This window comes from Pelodiscus sinensis, chromosome 2 (assembly GCF_049634645.1).
Source record: "Pelodiscus sinensis isolate JC-2024 chromosome 2, ASM4963464v1, whole genome shotgun sequence".
NCBI classification, from domain to species: domain Eukaryota; kingdom Metazoa; phylum Chordata; order Testudines; family Trionychidae; genus Pelodiscus; species Pelodiscus sinensis.
In genome coordinates this window covers 71763888-71783419 of record NC_134712.1, presented here as the reverse complement: position 1 = coordinate 71783419, position 19532 = coordinate 71763888, and the positions used below count along the sequence as shown (strand labels likewise).

At 43.4% G+C, this 19532-nt stretch overlaps 1 protein-coding gene across 1 annotated transcript in view; it reads right to left on the bottom strand.

The window, feature by feature from the left end:
* Positions 1-19532, bottom strand: part of CCDC178 (coiled-coil domain containing 178) — a 367301-nt gene that overhangs the window by 223099 nt on the left and 124670 nt on the right. Inside the window, exons 12-14 of the mRNA XM_075920758.1 lie at positions 16247-16408; positions 11017-11130; positions 1715-1860 (exon numbers count right to left, since the gene is read on the bottom strand). Coding sequence (XP_075776873.1) covers positions 1715-1860; positions 11017-11130; positions 16247-16408 — 422 coding nt within the window. The remainder of the gene's footprint in view (positions 1-1714; positions 1861-11016; positions 11131-16246; positions 16409-19532) is intronic.

The window sequence follows — 19532 nt, the reverse complement described above, 5'->3', positions numbered from 1 at the left end:
CTTTCCTTTCCTTTTTCCCACCCCTTTTCTAAACACAGTGGCTGTGTCTAGACTGGCAAGTTTTTCCGCAAAAGCAATTGCTTTTGCGGAAAAACTTGCCAGCTGTCTACACTGGCCGGTTGAATTTCCGCAAGAACACTGACTTCCTACTGTCTGAAATCAGTGCTTCTTGCAGAAATACTATGCTGCTCCCTTTGGGGCAAAAAACTTTTGCGCAAAAGGGCCAGTGTAAACAGCTGAGATTTGTTTTGCGCAAAAAAGCCCTGATCGCAAAAATGGTGATCAGGGCTTTTTTGTGGAAAAGCACGTCTAGATTGGCACGGACGCTTTTCCACAAAAAGTGCTTTTGCGGAAAAGCATCCGTGCCAATCTAGACGCTCTTTTCTGCAAATGCTTTTAACGGAAAACTTTTCTGTTAAAAGCATTTGCAGAAAATCATGCCAGTCTAGACGTAGCCAGTCTGTATGCTCCAATGATCATAGAGGAAAATAGTTGTACAGTCCTAGCTTTCCAGCAATTCACATGGGGGAGGAATTCTACTTGTGGTGTATGATCTTTGTGCAGGGCAGAATGAAAAAAGTTAGATGGAGGAACAAGCAACTTTAATCCTTTGGATCCAAGTCTTGGAAGTGGAATGGCTTCAGATCTCTAGAATGAGATGGTATACCTGAAATGCAGAGGCTCAAGAAGTATGAAAAGTATTCTTTACTATATTTCAAAATTGATGGTCTTTTTAAAGAGGGGGAATAGGAAAAATTGTTGAGGAATCCCTCAGCAGAAGGAGTGCTGGATTAATTAACTATTCAGAATCAGAGACTGAAAGTGACTGAACAAGCACTACAATCTTTCACTGCTTTTAAAGATTCTTGGCGAGAACCAAAGAAAGAGTTTGGAATACAATATCCCAATGCATGAAACAAATCAAATGGATGTCAGTGTCAATCATGGATGTGAGATCCTTGGAAACAAGAGGGGTTCTGAGCACTGATCATCCATATTTTTGGAGTTCAACAGAGGTCTAAAGGTCTGAACACTAAGTTCAGTGGAATCCATCTGCTTGAATCACAGTTTGGAAGAAGCCAATCCCAGGCAGCTGGGAATATGTAGCACCAGCAAATGGAAGTAAATGTGATTGCAGAAAAGGAGCTACAGTGTGTGGTGACAAGACACTCTTTTTTCACAAGTTTCCCCATCCTGTAAGTAGCTTTGCAATTCAACAGTAACAGCACAGAGCTATTTTCTCTTTGACATTGCACAGCAGGCTCACCTTTATCCTAGAGAAGAGTAAGCCTGCTGTGCAATCATCATATATGGCTCTCCAAGGCTTGCACGGCCTACCAGGCTACAGGTATTTTCAGCTGGATAGGACCCTTGGAGATTATTTTCAAGATTCATCAGTCACAGTAAGCGTAGGTCCACATTTTTTGAAACAGAGAAAAACCAGAATACAAAAAAATCCTCCATTAATTAAAGATGCAACTGACCATGGATATTATTAGATTTTGGAAAATAGTCCTGATGCCTGAAATACCATTTACCAGGCAGACAATTTATCATGAATGTCTTCTACAAATGCACAAAACCCACAAAGAATAATCAAACAAAATACTTTTGAATTATTGATAAAACTGCATTAGATTTGCTATAAATAATTCTGTAAAGATAACATAAAAACTACATTTTAAAAATCTTTTATAGAAATGGAAATTTTTACCTCAACTCTATAAGAGATTCCTCTGTTGTTTCCATTTGTCTTTGCTTTGTCTCTGCTAATCCATTTAATTCATTTATTCTGTTTTGAAAATTTTCAATAATGTAAGTAGTTTCATTTAGCCGACTGGAAACATCTGAATATTTTTCCTAGAAACAAATAAGAAAACATGTGTGAATTTATGTGTGTGTGTGTGTATGTGTACACACACACACACACACACACTCACACACACAGGATACTTAACTCAAACAAGATGGCTATGTCTAGACTACATCCCTTTTTCGTAAAAGGGATGTAAATTAGACGTATCGCAATTGCTAATAAAGCGGGAATTTAAATCTATGAAATAAGGGATAAGGGATCTTTCGGAAAAGGCTTTATTTTCCACAAGATCAGCATCTAGACAGGCGCTTTTTTCCGGCAAAGCTCCGTGACGAAAAAAAGCGGCAGCCATTTTTATGCTAATGAAGCGGGGGAGATTTAAATCCCCGCTTCATTAGCAATTGTGATACGTCTAATTTATATCCCCTTTACGACAAAAGGATGTAGTCTAGACGTAGCCGATTTGTTTTTCTTCATTTAAATCATTGTTCTGGCATGAGACTAGGAATGAGGGATTCAGTATGCAGGCTGCCTGGGGAGAGAGGACTACCCCAGCCCTCTCTCGCTGCAGCAGTTTGGGGCCAGGTGAGAAGCACCTCTCCATGGCCACTGCAGCTTAAGCAGGCACAGCTGGGGGAGGGGAGGGGCAGGTCCAGTTTCATCTGTCCTGCGTTCCCAGTCAGATTGAGGAATGCAGCAAACTGTGCACTTTCTCCTTCCTATTTGATGAAGAGGAACAGCCAGCAATATTCCTGTATGAAGCAGGGGAGGAGCTTCAGCGCCACCCCTCTCTAAACGGTTTTGAGGGGTGGGAGGCTCAAGGCTGGGGCAGTCCTGCACACAGGGGGTGTACCCCTAGTCAGTCCCTTTTATCTTCCTGGTGATTCTGTCTGTTTTCTGTGTGTTTTTCTGATAAGCAATTGCACTTCAGGCACATCTCATTTTCCTGGCACAACCAAACCCTTACCTTGCTTTAAGTTACGATAAAAGGAAGCTGTATTTCAAATTTGGTAGTCCTTGGTCTTACCATTTAGGAAGAATTCTTGAACAACAGATGGACAGACAGGCAGATAAACTCTCTCAAATATATAGTAGATAAACAGCTTCATATAATTATGTTGTCCTCTTAAACAAACAATGGCTTGCATATGCAAAATCATTAGCAGGTGAAATATAACCTCAAAACTTTTCACACGAGGCACAATTCTGTGGCCATTGATTTCAATGGAAGTGGGGGTTTTGTGTTGATTAAAAGTTTGGATCCAAGATCAAACAGCATTGCACAAAATCAGAAACAGAAACTCCACTGCAAACAAGGGCACAAAATCAATTAGAAATGCCTTGAAAATGTAAAATAAGTAAGAAATACAAATGCAAGCAACATCCAGTTGTGAGCCCCAAAACAGAGTCCAACCTCTCTCAACTACCCATGTAAATCCTTTTCCCACTAGGGGATAAAAATGGACCAGATGGACCTATGGTCCATCTTGGTTCCAGAATCCCAGCCCATGCCCACTGTCACTCAGCTGGTTATCCACCCATTTTTTTCCCATCACGGCCAGCTGCTTAGCAATCACAGAAATCCAGTTAGCCAATATGATGGGGAACTGGCATCGCTGCTGGAGATGCTCTTGACAGTGGCTCTGCCAAAGGTCGTATAACACAATGGCATTAATCAGGGTCACAATCCTAGGTATAACTTTCACCTTAATTTATCAAAATACTTACAAATGCCGATAGAATATTGCAATATATTTCCATGAAGATTTGTAGAAATTATTCTCCCAATCTTATACATTCATAGGCACAAAAAGTTAAAGCTAAAATGTGTGTGCCTTAAACTTTTCCACACATAGGTAAGTATCCAAGGCCTAGTCTCCACTAAGACCCTACATTGAATTTTGATTTTCTAAGTGATGCGCCCACACTATCAAACCTGTTGTGTCACACTTAGGAGCCACTAAAGTTGATTTCAGTACTCCTGCTTTTCACGAGAAGTAACACTATTCCCAATTTTGCATGGCCAAATTTATGGTAGTATAGATACAGTGTTGACCAAAAGTTGAAGCTATTGCCCTTTGGGAGCCCTCCTGCACTTCCTCGCTCTGATTGCTCTGTACCTCTACTGCTCTCCTGGAAAACTCAAAAAGCCCCAGGTAAATCAGAAAAGGTATTTCTCGTGTGGCCAGCATTGCGAGTACTTTCAGAGTCAGCAGCACACCACAGCACACATGGAGATGACTTCCAACAATGCTAGGAACATAGTGATGACTTTGAGTACTTCTGCTCATACAGGTGCCAGTTCCCAGGGGCACAGAAGAGCACCAGTGTGTAGTTTCCCAGGTTCTCTTGGACCTCACTGAGGCATGGGGAGATGAGTCCATCCTCTCTGAGCCCTGAACCAGCAAGAGGAATGCCAATATTTATGGAAAGATTTCAGGCTGCCTGATGGCTAAAGTATATTCCAGGGATGCCCAGCAATGACAAGACAAGGTCAAGGAGCTGAAGTAGTCCTACCATAAGGTGAAGGAGCTGAATGAACACTCTTGGGCAGGACTTCACATACATCACTATGACAAGCAGCGGGATGCCATTTGGGAGGGCACAGCCAGCTTCCCTAGTGTGGTCATGGAGTGTGGCCAAGACATGTCTGGCATCAGCATGCATGACAGTGTGGTGGCGGAGGAGGATGAGGAGGAGAGTAGCCAGCCACAGATCCCTGAGAGCCAGAAGCTGGTCATGATGCTGAAGCCAGTTTCCAGGATGTCTTCCAGTCCAGCACCAACCCCAGGGAGGATACTTACAGTGAGTTCACAAACTTTTTCTAACTACAAGTGGGTTCAGGCAATGGGGTATGAGGTGTGGCGTGATCTGTGCCTACACAGTGTGGGGAACATGGAACAGACAAGGACTCAGAAGATCCAGATTCTGTTTCCTGTTTTGCCACAGACGTCCCCTAATGTAATTCTTAAATTGAAGTGGGGAGAAAACGGAGATGGAACTCAACACTGATATGACATTTATCTCATGGATTCTAGATTTAAACACATTTTTGGAAAGCAGAAACATATGCACAACTAATAAATGTTTCCAAGCAGTTGTACTGTACTATAATCAAAGGAAAACAAATTTTAAAAAATGAAAATTGGAGTAGTGTCTGCCAATTTTACCCCCGGACATCGCTGATGAATATATTATAATATGGACTTTTGAAGAAAATGTCATCTTAAATGCTAATGTAGCAAAATACAAACTTTAAATAGAACTAGTGGCTGAAAGTTTGTGATGTTGCATGGGTGTAATTCATCTGGTCATATGTGCAACCACTCTACCCACCCAACTCAAAATATCTTAGAACGTAGCACTCAGAAACCGGATGGTAGCTGACCATGAATTCCACTGATGACTGAACTACCTGGCTGAGAGAACCCTACCCCACAGCCCTTCTGGGCATGCTCCAACTGGAAGATAGGAATAAAGGTCAGTGGAGCAACTCAATCAGGGCTGACCACCATGGAGGAAGACACTTCTGCCAGAGCTCTGCAGGAAGAGCTATGGAGGGTCAAATCATGGAGGACAGTCAGCGAGGAATGGTGGGAGAAGCTGCCATCCTGGAAGAAACTGAAGAAGAAGCTAATGGTTGAGAGTAGAGTAAGAAGTAGCCCAAGGCAGGGTGTAACCATAGACCCTGAGCCATAGGGAAAGAGACACATGGGATAGAACATTCTTTGAGGTGCCTTAAAGGCCTATCTCCCTGCCTCAGAGGAGGCTGAAAATAACCACCTCATGACAGTGCCCCTTGGAATCATGCCTCCATGGCACCCAATATAGAGCCCTACTAACCTGTCTTGTTCTCGGTTCCTTCTTGCTGGTTATTCTGACAGAGGGGAAGGAGGGTGGGTATTGGAACAGATATAAACAACGCATCTCAAATAAGGACATTTATGAGAAAGTACATAACCATTTTCTCTTCTTCAAGTTCTTGTTTATGTGTATTCCAATTAGGTAATTCACAAGCAGAAGGTGAGGAGATGGAGTCAGAGCTAACCACTGATTGAAAGATCGCTCATCCAAAAGAGGCATCATCCCTGGCTTGCTTTGTAATGTGAATGTACAGATCAAGGACCATGTAGTGGCACTATAGATTTTGAGAATGGGGCCTTGGACCAGAAAGGCAATAGAAGAATCTTATGCCCTGGTAGAATGAGCTGTGATTGAAAGTACAGGAACACCCATTAGTCTCTAGCACTCATAGACATGATCCATGATGAGATGCATTGTGTAGACAATAGCTGGCTCTTCATCCAATCTGCAAAAGTTGGACAGATTTACAGAATGGTTTAGTTCTCTCAGTGTAGAAGGCTAGAACCCTACAGACATTGCAGGAGTGCAGTTTCTGCTCTCTAAGCTATGTCTACACAGCAACATTATTTTGAAATAACTAGCATTATTTCAAAATAACATAGCCCATGTCTACACAGCTAGTAGTTATTTTGACATAATGTCAAAATACTGTCAAGCTGGAAGACTTCTTACTCTGCTTCCTGTAACCCTCATTTTATGAGGAGTAAAGGAAGTTGGGAAAAGAGTGCTCTATTTTGAATAAATAAGTGCTGTGTAGACAGCACCAAAACTTGAAATAAGCTATTTCAAAATAAGCTATGCAATTGATGTAGTTCAATTTGCGTTGCTTATTTCTAGTTAAGCCCTGTTGTGTACACACACCCTAAGAGTAAAATGTAGCTTGGGACAGAACACAGGCAGGAAAATGTCTTGCTTCAAATGAAACTATGACACTACTTTTGGAAGAAAAGCCAGATGAGGCCTAATCTGGAATTTGTCCTTATAGAACACAGTGTAGGGTGTTTTTTATATTAGGGCTCTCAGTTTGGATACTCTACCGGTTGAAGTTATGGTCACCAAAAAGGCCACCTTATAGGAGAGATATAAGAGTGAACAGTTTGCTAAGGGTTCAAAGGGCAGGACCATGAGTCTAGAAAGGACTAGATTAAGGACCCAGACTGGAACAGGCTGATGTATGTGCAGATAAAGTCTGCCCAAACCTTTAAGGGAGTGAGTAATCAGGGGGTTTGTAAACACTGAACATCCATCCAAACCTGGGTGAAACTCAGAGATGGCCACCAAATGCACCCTTATTGAAGGAAGGAAAAGACCTTCCTGATTTAGGTGAAAGAGCTAGTCCAAAATGGGAGGTATTAGGGCCAATGTAGGAGGGGAATGATGCTGAGCAGCCCAGATTGAGAACCTCCACCAATTAGCTAAATGCATCACACTGGTCAACAACTTTCTGCTGCTGTGCAAAATGTGTCTGACATGGTCTGAACAGGTGAGCTCTGTGGGGTTTAACCAGGGAGCTTTCAAGCTGTGAGGTGTAGGGACTGAAGGTTTGGGTGCTGAAGGCAACTGTGATCTTGTGTCAAGAGGTGTGGAAAGAATGATAGTGTAACTGGTATATCCACTGACATATCTAGGAGCAACATGTACCACAGCTGATAAGGCCGTGCTGGAGCTATTATTATTACTTGTGCTCACTGCCTCTTGACCTTGTGGAAGAGCAGAATAGATGGAAACACATAAAGGACGGGACCTTGCCCATAAAGGAGGAGCGGAGCCCAGGCTGTGGCTTTGGAAGAAGCAGAACTGCTGACACTTCCTATCGTGTCTACTGAAGGACCTGAGGAGGTGATCTGCCAATTCATTGTATGCGGCGGGGAGGTACAATGCCTGTAGTTGTACTGAATGTTGTATACTGTATTCTCAGAGCTTTAGAGCTTCTTGGCACAGGGGAGAGGCTCATACACCCCTGTTGGTCAAAATGAACATGGAGGTTATGTTGTTTACCATAACTGACACATATTGACCTGGTAGGTGAACCCCGAAAATCTGACATGCACACCTCTCTGCCCTGAGCTCCCTGATGTTGATGTGAAAAGCTAGGCTCTCTTGTGACCACAGACCTTGGTCCTAAGTCCCACAAGGTGGGCACCCCTACCCAAATCAGAAGCATCCATAACTAGAGAAATGAAAGGCTGAGAGTTGATGAAAGGGACCCCTGCACATACCTCCCAGGGGTTAAGCCACCTTAGAAGGAAGTCTTGTATTGATTCTGGGAGAGTCACTGCTCTGTCCAATTTGTCTTAGGTTGGTTAATATCCTATGCTAACCATGACTGGAGCAGTCAGAGCCTTAGTCTGGCATGCTGCACTTTGTACGTACACGCTACCATGTGCACTAGGAGCTTGAGACAGTTCCTTGCTGTGGTGTTGGAAAACTTTCTGTGACTTCAAATAATACTTGACAAAGTATGGAACCGTTACTCTGGTAGGAATGCTCTGGCTTGAGTTAAGTCCAGAATTGCCCCTATGAATTTTAACCTCTGGACGGGGGACAGTATGGACTTTGTTTATGAGGAGGCCCAGGTTGTTGAACATGTTTCTGATAAATATGAGGTGAACCTGCACCTGTTGCCTGGAATGCCATTTGGTCAGCCAATTATCAAGACATGAGTACACCTAAATTTGGTTTCTGCATAGAAACGCTACTACGACTGCCATACATTTGGTGAAAACTTAAGGTGCTGATGACAGGTCAAATGGGAGGACCATAAATTGATACTGTGTCTTGTTTACCACAAACTGGAAGTATTTCCATTATCAATATGTGGTAGCACACATCCTTTAAGTCATGGGTGGCATATTGGTTTGCTAAATCTAGTGAGGGAATGATGGAGGTCAGAGAAACCATTTGTTATTTTCTTTATAAATACGTTGAAATCCCTCAGGCCTGTTGGTTAGCGAAACAGTTGCAGGCCATCCATAGAATAGATCTTCTTCCCAAATAGATTGAGTCTCTTAGCTTCCCTGTATTTAGGGGAAGGTCCCTGGTAACCTTGTCATTCCTGGTGATTTGCTACACCCACAACAAGGGAGTCCAGGGATGGGTGTGTATATAAAAGTTTACATTGCGGGAGGAGACAAAATAACACCTCTCATTGGTTACGTCTAGACTGGCCCCAAATTCCGGAAAAGGGATGCAAATCAGGTAAGTCAGCATAGGGAAATCCGCAGGGGATTTAAATATCCCCCGCGGATTTAAATAAACATGTCCGCCGCTTTTTTTCCGGCTTGGGGAAAAGCCGGAAAAAAAGCATCTAGACTGGCGCGATCCTCCGGAATAAAGCCCTTTTCCGGAGGATCTCTTATTCCTACCTTCAAGACGCTTTTTTTCCGGCTTTTCCCCAAGCCGGAAAAAAAGCGGCGGCCATGTTTATTTAAATCTGCGGGGGATATTTAAATCCCCCGCGGATTTCCCTATGCTGACTTACCTGATTTGCATCCCTTTTTCGGAATTTGGGGCCAGTCTAGACGTAGCCATTATGTTTAGCATTTAGCATAATGGAGATAGGGGTCTGCCACAATGTCTTATTGTTGCTCACAATTATTTTTATGAGTGACAAGGCAACTCATGAGGGACTAAAAGGTGATGATAGAGCCACAGAGTCTCTCTCTTCTGTCAACTTTTGTGCTTTAATGTCCAGAACCTGAGCCACTCTGCAGAGCAGTTGTTGGAGGACCTTAACATCCTCAAGTGCTAGGAACACTGTAGTGCCAGCTAGCACCTCATCCAGTGATGATGATGATGTGGGCGCTAAGATCGGAGTACACTCTTCACCATCAAAGTCTAGTCCCTGTTGACGGTCACCAGAGTCTTGAACATTTCCCTTAGCTGATGTTGGTGACAGTCCCTGGTTTACCGATAACAAATAACTAAACTATACCAAGAGCAGCCTGAATAAAGAGGACATGCTTGATACTCCATCTCAGGCCAAAAATGGTTGAGAAGGGACTGCAGGTTGTTTGCCCATACAATTCTGCATATACTTAACATGGGGCTTAGGGATGTTCAGGGTATATGAAAAGGTCAAACAGGCACTGCTTTTGAAAATCTCTGATCAAAGGTCATGGAGGCACATGCATACCTGAACTGAAGCATCCATAGGGATACTAGTCAAATAAGAATCCCTTTACATAGTTCTAAAACTCCTATTGCTAGCCCTCCAGAGTTATAAGATACTATAACGTCAAAATACGTTTGCGATATTTTTACACATAGAATTGCTGTTACTGACACAAATCTCTGGAGATGTCCTCACATAACATAATGTGCTGCCCCATTCCACACTACATTCTGTGACATACTCCTCCAACTGAAACTTCACCTCAATGTTGGATTTAAGGACAGCAGATAGTTGGGCACATATATGTAAAAGAAATGTTAGCATAGGAAGGGAGTGCCCTGAAGAACAGTGCAGTCACTTAACCTCTATGTCAATGTCTCTGCTGCTTTGGTAGATCTCAACCTCTGCACATTTGTTAAGAGGATGGAGACAAAAATTCTGTCCTCCCACCCCAAAGGGAGCAATCTAAAAGAATCAACATCGAGTTTCCTGGTCCCTAATATAACCTTTTCTTGTCTGGGGGATGAATTTTTCAATAGCAAAACTACTATATACATGAAATAAAAAGGCTACTATGCTTCAACCAAAAGCTTGTTTACCTATAAACTATATGAGTCATCCTTGATACTATAACAAAAAACATCCTTGATACTATGATATCTTAGTTTTATATGCTACACAAATGAAAGGATAACAATACTAAAAACAATCCTGAAAAGAAAATGCTTGTTTCTTAAACCTGCTTATAACCATATATTTATATAAAATGTGGTTTTCAGTAATAAACTGCAAAATAATTCTCTTTGTGGATTATACAGTTTAGTAACTAATATAGCAGATACAAGCAATGATTTACAAGAAGATGCCATCTGCTGAGCAAAAGTGTAATCAGCAGGCAATTTTTATTACAGCCAAAATCTTTTTCTTCCTTTATTGATTTTTTCCATTGCTTTCCTAAAGCCCCCCAAGCAATCTGTGCCAGTGTAGCAAATGAAGAAAGCATAGGACTTCTCAATGACCCCAATATCAATTCTGCTTCATACTTTACCCTATCTCAAGGCTATGGACCCAATAGGTTAGTTCAAGTAAGAGATAGAAAATAGAATATATAGTATATATACACACATTCAAAGCAACTAAGTAGAAATTACAGGTTAACCTTTGGAATTAAGCCTAATAAATTTGCAGTTTTAAAACAACTTGCAGATATTACACTATTCACCTGTATATCAGTTAATTGATTCTTCATGGTATTCTTTTTGTATTCCAGTTGTTGTTCTGCTTGTTTCTTTTGTTCCTCTAGTTCTTGCAGCCTCAGATTTAGCTTGTAAAGTTTCTGGAAAATATTTGCACAGACAGTTGTTTTAGTATTCAAAAGTGATTGTCCTTTCCTCCCAATTTTTCTATGGGTTTATTCTGACAGATAACAAATAGACATTCTACATCTTTTATTGGACCAATATCTGTTGGTGAGAGACAAGCTTTCGAACTTACCCAGAGCTGAAGGAGTTGGTTCAATAACACATACTACCTGAGGCTATGTCTACACTGCAGGTTTATTGTGGAACAGGAAATGCAAATGGAGCACTCATTTGCATATTTCTTGCTCTCATTTGCATATCTTCTTCCAATCCTTTTTGTGAAAGAGGCTTTTGTGATAAAAAGCTCTGTGTAGACAGGGCAATTTGTCGGAAAAAAAATCCCTTTTGCCAAGATCCTTTATTCCTCAAAAAATGAGGTTTACAGGCTCCTGCGCAAAAGGTTTTTTTCCTGACAAATGGCCCCATCTACACAGGGCTTTTTATCGCAACAACCTCTTCTGCAAAAAGGTTTGGAAGATATGCAAATGAGAGCATGAGATATGCAAATGAGCGTTCCATTTTCATTTCCTCTTCCGCAAAAAACCTGCAGCGTAGACATAACCTCACTCACCTTGTGTCTCTAAAATCCTGGGAGGAACACAGCTACGACATTGTTTTCAAAATGTGTGTTCTGAATGGCCATCATGAAAATAGCAAAAGGAAGGCAAGAAATACTTTGGGTTTAGTGACTGTGAACTAGCAAGGAAAACAGTACTTGGAAGAAAAACTACAAACTGTAAGAAGAGAAAGAATAGCATGTTGAGATTTCTCATTTTTACATCATTCACTAATCCAGTATGTTATTAATTAACATACCCAGAAAAATAGTATTTTAAGTATCCGCTGTACTAAACACATTTACATCATTAATAACTGTCATTTAATAGTTTACACTTATATTAATGTACAAAACGATTACGTAAAATTTATCAATTACTCTGTACTTACACAGTATAGAGTATGTATTGTATAATGATAAAATATATACTGATAAAGTTATTCAAAGTGTTTTCTTTAATAAATTATGAAATTATGTATCATATGTAATTAAGAGCATTCACATTTTGATTCCACTGCAATACTTTCATGTTTTAATCAAAAAGTTTAAGTTATTCCTTGAAATTACCAACACATTTGAATATTACTTAGATACAAACCTGCTTGTGCAAACATTGTTTCCAAGCTTTTAAGATTGAAACAAATATACAGCTAAAGACAAGGATATATCGCTGATACCACACCTCTGCAGGTCTCCAGAAGACTAATGATGTGATCTTTGTCACATTGTTTCTACTAAATTTTACTTAGGGAAGGGCTAACAACATTAGTCACTGCCATTAACATGTTGTTTTGAAAATACTATTAGCTATTAGAATTTTTTTGCAGTTTTATATAACCATTGTGACTTCTTACACCTGAAACACAAAAAATACCTATCTCAATAATTTTATCATACTTTTAAAAAATATCCCATATCTCTGTGACTGTATAGTTAAAATATTGTCAGAAGTGTTACACAGGACCTATACAAAGAAGAGAAAGAAAGACAAGTGGATTTCCTGTGGGGAGTGAAGGCAGAGAAAGAGAAGTTCTAGACTGAGAAGTTAATTACAGGCAGTCCCCGACAACGCGGATCCGTCTTACGTCAGATTCGCAGTTACGAACGGAGCTGCCCCGGAGTACACGGACTGCGGGACCTCGCGGTCCCGCCGCCCGTGTACTCCGGGCGAGAAAAGCTGCTCCGCGTCTCCCTGGTCTGCAGACCAGGAAGACGCAGAGCAAAGCTGCTGCCCGAGGCCCCCCCTCCCCCGGCTTTGCAAAGCCGCGGGGGGGCTCGGGCAGCGGGGCAACCCAGGCGCGCCTGGGCTCCTCCGCTTCCAGCTTCCCCAGGCTTTGCAAAGCTGCGGGGAAAGCCGGCAGCGGGACAGCCCAGACGCCCCGTGGCTGTCCCACTGCCGGTGTCCTCAGAGGCTTTGCTCCCCGTCTCCCTGGTCTGCTGGTCTCCAGCAGACCAGGGAGACTGGGAGCAAAGCCACGGAGGACCCAGGCGGCGGGACCGCGGTGCGTCTCGGTCCGCCACCCGCATCTTCCTGGTCTGCTGGGGTGGGGGGGGCGCAGCTAGTACGCCCGCCCCCCCCCCCCAGCAGACTAGGCTTTTCTCTGGACGCCTGTGGCAGAGCAGCTGGGGCGCTGCCGGTTGGTCCCGCAGCGCCGCTCTGGGCGCTACTGGACCAACCCAGCAGCACCCCAGCTGCTCTGGTCCTGATTCAGCCGCTGCTGGTCAGTTTCAGCAACGGCTGAATCAGGACACCTGGGGCAGTGCAGATGGGGTGCTGCTGGGTTGGTCCAGTAGCGCCGAGGAGCGGCGCTACTGGAGCAACCCAGCAGCACCCCAGCTGCTCTGCCCCAGGCGTCCTGATTTAGCCGCTGCTGAAACTGACCAGCGCTGACTACAGGAAGTCCGAGGCAGAGTTGCTCTGCCTCAGGCTTCCTGGAATCAGCTGCTGATCAGTTTCAGCAGCAGCTGACTTGGGGACGCTTGGGGTTCTTAAGTTGATTCTGTATGTAAGTCAGAACTGGTGGTCAGTTTCAGCAGTGGCTGAATCTGGACGCCAGTTCCGACTTACATACAGATTCAGCTTAAGAACAAACCTACAGTCCCTATCTTGTACGTAATCCGGGGACTGCCTGTATTTAACAATCAGAAAACTGAACTCCAAGAAAATTGTAGGTGAGATTGCTTAGGGAAGTTCTTCCAGTAGAGATGGAGGTCTTCACTAGCTTAACCATGATGCTGCTAAAGAAGATTCATGTGGGCTGAAAGAGGGCATGAAAGTTTTCATAACTACCAACATTTTAGTTTGAGAACCAAAAATTGTGTCTAAATTAAATCTGGCAGAGTCACAAGACAAAAATGATTTTTTTCCTGAGAACTTTTCTGTAAAAAGTTGTATGGCTTCCTATTAAAGCCATAGTAGAACTCTTGACTCCACTCCTGTAGAAGAAAAAGTCCATTAAATAGCCATATGTCTTCTCTGTTGTGTCTGGAACAGAACTGAAGGCACTTTAATTTGCTACCAAAGAGTATGCAGTCTGTTTGAGGAGTCCACCACTTTAAGAAGTTTAAAGCAGTAATTACATTTTTGAGAAACCACTTATGTAGACTACTGTGTTTTCACTTCAGATTAAAATGTTTTCTTCGTTAGGCAAGTGAAGCAGCCTACTCTTTTTCCAGATCCATAAAGCTTCTTGTCACATTGAGCAAGAGTGAACTCCTGAATGCTTGTTCATATAATACATGGCAGTGATCAAGAGAAAGGAAGTGTAAGTAAAATCTAGAGCACGCATACAGATGTGAATTACAGTCTCTTCACAGTTTGAGACCCATACTTCTATGATCATCTAAGCAAGATCCACAAGGCATGCTAGAAAAACTTGTTGCAGTCACTGTGGAAAATTGAGAATGACTTAAAGCAGGGTGCTGAACCTAAGGCCCAGGAGCCAGATGTGGTCCTTGGCTAGCCTGGATCCTGCTCTCGGGGCTCAGGGCTCCTCTCCCCTCCCAGCACTGGGGAGCCTGCACCAGCATTCCAGCCCCCGCTGTCCCCTGATTTTTCTGTGGGTCAGCCTGACTGATTTTTCTGTGGGTCAGCAGCCCCTGACTCAAAAAAGGTTCCCCACCCCTGACTTTAAAGGCTCTCCCCCCACACTCATGCCTATTTACATCACCATATATCTTAATAGTGAGACTACCATATTCTGTGGCATAGTCCCTAAGGACTAAAGCCTTGCCTACACGTTGTCTATACAGGTTGAACCTCTTTTATTTGGGACTCTGGTTTGGCAACATCCCTTACCCGGAAGGACCATGGATATTCAGGACCAGAGACTCCCATGGAGGGTTGGTGATTGGGAGCCCTGCAGCGGGACTGGAGCCCAGTTGTGAAAGCGCATAGAAAGACCAGGGAGCAGTGGGGTTATCCCCATTGTGCATTGAACCAAGGCACAGAGAGGTTTTGTTTCCCAAGTTCTCCCAAGAGTTTGAGGCAGAGTGGGCAGGACATAACCCGCTGCTGAATTTGGCCTGAGCTTTGCTGCAGGACACAGCCCACCTCCCTCCTGTCCCTTATCCTGCCTTTCTAAGGCAGGAAGCTAGCTGCATCCCTGGGGCAGCCTGTGTTGGCTCTCTGGCTGCTTCTGGGGTAGGCAGAAGCCCAGTGGTGAGGTCAGGAGCTGGCAGCAGGGCCGCCCAGCATTACAACTAGGAGCTCGGCAGTCCCACTGCCATCCAGTGGTGCAGCTGTGTGGTGCAACTGGGAGGCAATGGGCTGCCCTGTGGGGCTGGGAGCCTGGTAGTGGGGCTATGTGTGCAGTGGTGGGGCTGCCATGGTAGGGCCAGGAGCCCTTCTGGTGGGGGTGGGGACAGCTCCAGGCCATGGCTCGGGGAACTCGGGTGGTGGAGCAGAAATGACCTTCCCTGGTCCGGCAAAGTCCCTCATCCTGAGGGTGCCAGACCAGGAAGGTCCAACCTGTACTATTACGGCCACAACTTTTACAACTCTTATGATAAATTTTGTACAAAGTATGCCTTATGAAATCTCATTTGAAAACTCAGTCTGTTGAAAATTACTATCCTGATAAAATATGTGTTTGAACATTGTATGTAAAGTTATAAGTTTCTACTGCATAACTCTGATAATTTCTTGATAGCAGCAGATTAAAGGCTAATTGCCTTCTCTACAGATCTGGAACTTTAAGCAGGAATTTACAGGAGACATACTATTCCAGTGCTATATGTTCTTTACTTTTGTGAGAATTAAAGTAGACAACATAAAAGCTGAAAGAGGATTGTCAAGGCATGTTAATTGAAAGTTAAAAATTCTTAACTGTTACCTAAGAAACAGTCACTGAATGAAGTATATGAAATATTACACCGAGGCATAACTACAAAAATCTTAAGAGCTGAATTTTGTCCTTTGATTTTCCTTGTTTTTTCCCCCAATAATAGCAGTAAGTATACTAGTAAACAGGCCAAGTATTTTAAACTGTATTCTAAATTATTGTCTGGAAAAGTAAGTTAAGAAAAATTACCTCAATATTTTCTTTATGTATATTTTTATTTTCAATATATTTTGCCTCTAGTTCAGCCACTGGTCCTTCGATGTCTGCAATCCTCTTTATAGTTTCTTCTTTTGTCTTAATGCTTTCTTTTTTCTTTTGTTCTAGCTCAGCATACATTGCTTTAATCCTGGCCTGTTAAAAAGACATAAAATTAATTTTCAACTACACTGAAATCAGAAGCAAAAAGGAACCACCTATTTTAAAAAAAATCCAAATTTGAAAGTTAATTCATGAGACTAACAAAATGCTATGAACAGAACTGCAAATTAAATATGTGTATATGCATATGTATACAAACATATTAAATATGTGTATATTCAAAATCAAGGGTTATCAAGTTCTGCTCAGTGTTATTAGGAATATCTATAGAATAAGAGCAAAATTAGCCACTGATCCAAAATATGTCATCAACATTGCATACAAAAGGGAAGGAAGGGTAATCAACAGAACTAATTAACACAGTGAAGGGACTGGACAGGACAAAAATACAAAAATTTTGGTATTACATTAAACAGATAAGGTAGGTAATGTAATAACTGTTATTGGACCAACTTTTGTAGGAGGAAGTCACAAGTTGTGAACCACAAAGATCTGTTCTTCTATGTCTGACCTAAATATACAGATTACTAAACATATGAAAAGGAGGGGGCAGTAAGGGTTAAATTATTCTGAAAAAGGGGTTTGAAGTGAGTTATCATGAAGGTGTGTATTATAAATTGTAGTGAGCCATGAAACCTCTACCTACTGCAAATAATTTAAAAAAAAGAGTTACTCACCCTGTGCAGTAACGTCTGTTCTTTGAGATGTGTGTCCCCATGGGTGCTCCACTCAAGGAGCTGGGCTCATCCCGGAACCGCAAATTGGAGAAATTTTCATTAGCAGTAGCCCCCTACCGGACCGTGCATGCGTGACTGCCTCGTCACGCCTCTCAGCTGAGTGCGGTCCGGTCCTGTCAGTTTCTTCCCAACCGGAAGCATCTGAAAGATATAAACAGGAGCTCTGAAGCAGGGAGGAGGGTGGGACGTGGAGCAGCCATGGGGACACACATCTCGAAGAACAGACGTTAATGCACAAGGTGAGTATCTCTCTTTTCTTCATCGAATTGCCCAAATCCACAGGCATACAGCCTCTGCGCAGAGAGCAGGAGCATGCCCTTCCTTGTCTGTTGACGTAATACACCATGCATATGTTGTCAGTGAGAATCTGTATGGAGTGACCTCGAATGATGGGTAGGAAGTGCTTGCAAGCATTGAAGACTGCTCTCAGCTCGAGAAAATGTAGATGTTATAGCGACTCCTGGGGCATCCAGAGACCCTGTGCCCGGTGCTCCTATAGGTGAGCGCCCCAGCCAAGCAGGGAGGCATCTGTAGTGATTTGTAGTGATGGTTTGCGGGCATGAAAGGGGACCCCTGTTAGCATATTGTTGGGACTGTCCCACCATGCCAAGGAAGCCCGGACCTGATTGGGCATAGAAACCACCCTGTTTGGACTGTGCACGCGGGGCGTGTACACGGTGAACAACCAATGCTGAAGACTGCGCAGATGGAGCCTGGCATGCGGAACCACATACATGGTGGCCGCCATGTGCCCCAACAGCTGTAGACAGGTAAGTATTCGGGACTTGGGAGAAACTGATACTGACTGCACCAAGTCCTGTATGAGTTGAAACCTCTTTACAGGCAAGCATGCCCTCGTGGTCAGGGAGTCGAGTCTTGCTCCGATAAACTCCAGGTCACAGTAGGTATCAGGAAGGACTTCTCGAGATTGATTATGAGTTGGAGGGCTGTAAACAGAGTGGTAGTTGTGGACACTGCCCTCGTGGCCTTGTCGACAGAGGAAGTCTTTAGCAGGCAATCATCCAGGTATGGAAAAATTGTAATGTCGAGGTGTCGTAGATAGGCCACCACTACCACAAGGGTCTTGGAAAAAACTCGTGGGGCTGCCGACAGTCCGAAAGGTAGTACGCGGTACTGATAGTGGTCAGACCCCACTACTAACCGAAGGAACCTTCTGTGAGCCAGGTGTATTGTTATGTGAAAGTAAGCGTCCTGAAGATCGAGGGACACAAACCTATCCCCTTTGTCGAGAGCAGGAATGATCGAAGATAACGTGACCATCTTGAATTTTTGCCTTCTCAGATGATGGTTGAGCCGACATAGGTCCAAGATAGGCCTCCAACCCCTTGACTTTTTCTGGGTGAGGAAGTAACGAGAATAGAATCCTCTCCCCAAAAAGTGTGTTGGCACCCTCTCCACTGCCCCTAATGTGAGTAGGCAAGAGACCTCTTGATGGAGAAGAGTCTCGTGAGAGGGTCCCTGAAAAGGGACGGGGAAGAGGAGGGAAAGGGAAGAGAAATGAAGGGAATGACATATCCTGAAGTGATTACATCGTGAACCCACCGGTTGGTGGATATGAGATCCCAACGATGCTGATAAGGCCTGAGATGATGATGGAATACACCTTCTGTGATGCCTGGAGTCTCTGTCAACGGGGTGGTCCAAAGTCCCTCGATCAACACATCAAACCTGCTGCTTGTCCTACTGTTGGACGGATGCCTCGTTAGGCTGTTGGCATCGCTTTTGGGGACGTTGCTTTGGTCTCTGTTGATCATATGGCTTGGTCCGAGGCGTCGCATAAAAGAATGGCCTTTGCCTGTTGTAGGGTATGTATCTCCTATGCTTGTAGGGAGGCAAGTACATCACCAGTGTCTTCAAAGTTGTACGTGTATCCTTGCCCTAGTGGAAGACCTGATCAGTTGACTGGGCGAAGAGTGACTGACGATCGAAAGGCAAATCTTCCACCTTGGCCTGCAACTCCTTCGGGACAGCGGCCTGGTATAGCCAAGACACCTGACACATGACTATGGCTGAAGCTGTGGATCTAGCTGCTGCATCAGCCGTGTCAAGTGCAATCTGCAAGGCTGTTCAGGTGACTGTATAACCCTCTTGTATCACCATCTTGAGAATCTGACATTTGGAATCTGGCATGTGTTCAAATAGAGGGATTAGTTTCGAATAGTTGTTGAAATCGTGATTTGCTAATTGTGCCACAAAGTTACACATCCTCAGAGCAGAAGTGGTGGAGGAATATATTTTCCTGCCCAAAATATCCAGGCGTTTATCCTCCTTGTCGTTTGAGGAATTTTTGGTCTGAGACATTTTTACTTTCTGTTGTGCAGCGTCCACAACAAGGGAGTTAGGCTGAGGATGTGTAAACAGAAACTCCATACCCTTCTGGCTTATGAAGTATTTCTTGT